Genomic DNA, 4,371 nt, shown 5'->3' with positions numbered 1-4,371 from the left:
AAGAAAGCATTAAGACCAACGATTTTAATACTACATAGGTTCATACAAGTCTTTCAATCTCTATATTTACCTATGCTAAATTATTCAAGATCTATCCTTTAATTCCCTCTTTCGACAGCAAATCACAAGATTAAAACCATCTAATTAATGGTCAGTTAATTAGAAGCAATAAGCTTAGAATAAATCAGACAAACATGAAGAGAATTTGTTCAAATTAACATAGAAAAGCAAGCATAGTTCGGAACTAGATTACATCGTTTTCCTAGAATAAAGAAAGTTTAGATCATGCTAAAAATTAAATCCAACACAAACGAGTTCACCATAATTTTTTCTGAGAAGATTGGAAAGAAAAAGAATGCTCAATAGATCTCGTTCAGCCTCTGTTCAGTTCAGAACCCATTCTTCTTTTCTTCTTGTTTCAGCGTCTTTTTTTTTTTTTTTTTTCTGCCTCTGTTTTCAGCGCCCCCCCTTTTGTTTCTTTTCAGCCTCCCCTTTTGTTTCTTTTCTTCTTGCCTTTCTTTTCTTTTCAGTTCACATGTGCCCTTTTTTTTCAGCCCAAAACAATTCTCTCTTCAGCCCAAAAACATTTTTTTCAGCCCAAAACATTTTTGCTTCAGCCCAAAACCTTTTTCAGTTCAGCCCACACCACTGTTTCAGCCTCTTTTTGTTTTGTTTCAGCCTTTTTTTCTTTTTGTTGGTTCTGTTTTCAGTGCAGCTTTTCTTTTTGTTCAGCGCCTGCTTTTCTTCTTTCTTTTTCAGCGCCTCATTCTCTTTTTCGTGCTAACTTCCAAGGCCAAAAATATTCTCTTTAGATGCTTCACATTTCTTTTATTTGAATAAATCTTTATTTTCTTCAAATCTGGAATAAAATTTAAATAACAAAAATCAAATCTAAAATCAACAAAATAAATAAAATTAGACTAAAGTTTAAAGTTGAGAAGTGATAAATTACACTCAATTATGCAAGTCATCAAACACCCCCAAACTTAGAACTTTGTTTGTCCTCAAACAAAAAGAAAAAAAAAGACAACTAAAGACACTATTAGCTAGACCCCATAGAGTAATATCATCACTCACCAAGCCATAATCTGAATTTAGATTTCAACACTAGTAACTTACTCTTTTAACATCAAAGATGGCTGGAAAATCAATCAAAAATTTAGCAATTTGTGAAGCAAGAGTTAAGCATTTACTTCAACTTAAAGCTAAGTCCTTGAGTGTGTGGAATAGTCAATTTAACTCCAAACCACCAGCAAATTCAGATAATAGTAGAACAATTGAAATTAGAAGAATTCTCTCAAAACTTAACCCCATAAGTCCAATTTTCAGAAATCCTCTCCACTAATGTAATCAAACACCAAAATTAGAGATCAAAAGGTCTTTAATCAAGGTTGTAATGACAGGCCACAAGGTGAGGGCTAAGAAAGAATTGGATATGGAAAATCAAAGCAAACTGGGAAAATACTTGGTAGAAAGAACAATAAAAGAGATATCCATAGGATTCACACCATAGCTCTTTCTCGACAATATGTTCATATGATGACAATATTACTGCTATACTCAAAAGTGGAGTGAATATTTTTTTTTTTTTTTTTTTTTTTTGACATGAATTTGACACCTGTAGCCTTTTCAAATTTTCAACCACTTTAACCCTTTTCCAATTCTTGCCTTTCACTTTCTCTTTAAATGCAAATTTCCACCAAAGTATTTTCTCAAAATGTAAGGTAAATTCATTGTTTTTCAGGCTTAGAATGGGAATGGTTTATGTAGTTAAAAGAACAAATAAAGGCTTACGTAAAATAAGGCTCAAAGGGGTTGACTATGGAAATACACCATGAAATGATGGTGTGATAATCAGGATGGCTGGGAAAGCTCTTTTGGTTGTGACAAAAAATTGCCTAGATCCTTTCTCTAATATTTGATATCAATTAGGATTTCACCTCAAGGATCCATCAACGGATTCTAGAGCAAAGCAAGATTGAACTTCCCTGACCCAGTTAATTCAACTCCTTCTCTTTATAAGCAAAATGGAGTAAAGAAAAATTGACTATGTGCTCAATTATTTTCAAGGACAAAGATTTAAATCAAACTACGCACAAAACTCTGCCTGGCATAATAGCAATTTTTTTGAAAATTTTTCTCAAAACCATCCTTACTCACAAATTTCAGAGTCATAGAGAATTCAATCATACACAAATACATGCTTGATAAGAGAATCCAACAACTCAAGACTATAGGAGTTTACACCCCCAAACCCAAACCAAACAATGTCCTCATTGTAATTCAAAAGTGAGAAAAATTGAAGAAAGGAAAGGAACTTCCCTGGTTTTATTTTAAGTCGCCTCTCTTTTAGCTCAACGACCTCCCTTCTCAGTTCTTTATTCCTGCAAAATAAACCAGCATCAAAATCCAAATTATTCAAATAAAAAATAATAATAATGATAAGAGAAAAATTAAATAAAATAAAAGAATAAAAGAAAGTTTTATGGGCTGCCTCCCATAAGCGCTTGTTTTATAGTCTACAGCCAGACTTTTTCAATCTTCATCAATTAGGATCTCCAAGAGGAATAAATGCACAATTCCTCTCCACTTGTTCTCCATAATAGTGCTTCAATCTCTGTTTGTTAACTCTAAATATGTGCCCTGCCTTGTCCTTCAAGTCTATTGCTCCAAAAGATGAAACTTTGTCAATTGTATAAGGACCTGTCCATCTTGATCTTAACTTGCCTGGGAAGAGTTTTAGTCGTGAATTGAAGAGTAAAACCTACTATCCTAGAGCAAACTCAAGCCTAAGAATTTGTTTGTCATGCCACTTCTTTGTCCGTTCTTTGTAGATCTTTGCATTTTCATAAGCATCGTTCCGGAACTCATCCATCTCATTCAATTGAAGAAGCTGCTTTTCCTCTGCTTCCTTTAAATCAAAATTGAACTTCTTCACAGCCCAATAAGCTTTATGCTCCAACTCAACGGGGAGATGACATGCTTTTCCAAACACTAATTGATAAGGAGACATCCCGATAGGTGTTTTAAAAGCTGTACAGTATGCCCACAGAGCATCATCAAGCTTCTTTGCCCAATCCTTTCTATTGGTGTTGACCATCTTCTCAAGGATATTCTTGATTTCTCGATTTGAAATTTCAGCTTGGCCATTAGTTTGAGGATGGTAGGCAAGTGCTATCTTGTGCTTCACACCATATTTAGAAAGAAGGTTGTCGAACAACTTGTTGCAAAAGTGGGTCCCTTCATCACTAATAATAGCTCGTGGAGTGCCAAATCTTGTGAATATGTTCTTATGCAGAAAGTTAAGCACTACCTTTGCATCGTTTGTTGTTGTTGGAATTGCCTCCACCCATTTTGACACATAGTCAATTGCCAACAAGATATAAACAAAGCTAAAAGAAGGAGGAAAAGGACCTATAAAATCAATTCCCTAAATATCAAATAACTCAACCTCTAAGATATTTTTCAATGGTAGTTCTTGACACCTTGAAATATTTCCCATACATTGGCACCGATCACAAGTTTTCACCAAAGTATAACTATCATGAAAAATAGAAGGCCAAAAGAAACCACTTTGAAGTACCTTAGCTGCTGTTCGTGTTACTCCAAAATGTCCTCCATATGATGAGGAATGGCAATGATGGAGAATGGCTTGCATCTCCTCTTCTGGCACACATCTTCGAATGATTTGATCAGGGCATCTTTTGAAAAGCAAAGGCTCATCCCAAAGATAATATTTCATATCATGCAAAAACTTCTTACGTTGGTGATAAGTAAGATCTGGTGGCAATACCTTACAAGCTAGGTAGTTTACAATATCAGCATACCAAGGAAGTTTGATCTCACATGCAAACAACTGCTCATTAGGGAATGCTTCTTGGATCATTAAATCTGGTCTTACTTCCTCTTGCTCCATTCGAGAGAGATGGTCAGCAACTGAATTTTCACTTCCTTTCTTATCTCGAACTTCCAAATCAAATTCTTGAAGAAGAAGGATCCAACGAATCAGCCTAGGCTTAGCATCCTTCTTGCCAAATAAATAACGAAGTGCTACATGATCAGTGAACACTATCACCTTTGTACCAATGAGGTAAGACCAATATTTGTCACAAGCAAACACCACAGCAAGTATCTCTTTCTCAGTTGTTGTATAATTCAATTGAGCTTCATTCAATGTCTGGCTTGCATAGTATATGGCCCTAAACAGTTTGTCTTGATCCTAACATTGCTCCAATTGCAAAGTCACTTGCATCACACATGACTTCAAAAGGTTGACTTCAATCAGGTACAGTCATAATTGGTGTTGAAATTAGTTTCTCCTTGATTGCATTGAAGGCCTACAAACAAACATCATCAAAGTCAAATGCAGAA

General features: G+C 35.0%; 1 protein-coding gene across 1 annotated transcript in view; it reads right to left on the bottom strand.

Moving 5' to 3' along the window:
- Nucleotides 1–2,767: 2,767 nt before the first annotated feature.
- Nucleotides 2,768–4,371, bottom strand: part of LOC126722064 (uncharacterized) — a 4,454-nt gene continuing 2,850 nt past the window's right edge. The window contains exons 5-7 of the mRNA XM_050425217.1: nucleotides 4,350–4,371; nucleotides 3,584–4,219; nucleotides 2,768–3,430 (exon numbers count right to left, since the gene is read on the bottom strand). The exon at nucleotides 4,350–4,371 is cut by the window's right edge and continues 263 nt beyond it. Of these exons, the coding sequence (XP_050281174.1) occupies nucleotides 2,768–3,430; nucleotides 3,584–4,219; nucleotides 4,350–4,371 (1,321 nt within the window). The remainder of the gene's footprint in view (nucleotides 3,431–3,583; nucleotides 4,220–4,349) is intronic.

Source organism: Quercus robur, chromosome 4, assembly GCF_932294415.1.
Source record: "Quercus robur chromosome 4, dhQueRobu3.1, whole genome shotgun sequence".
In the NCBI taxonomy this organism is placed as follows: domain Eukaryota; kingdom Viridiplantae; phylum Streptophyta; class Magnoliopsida; order Fagales; family Fagaceae; genus Quercus; species Quercus robur.
The sequence above is the reverse complement of the archived record's forward strand: the minus strand, read 5'-3'. Positions and strand labels throughout refer to the sequence as shown.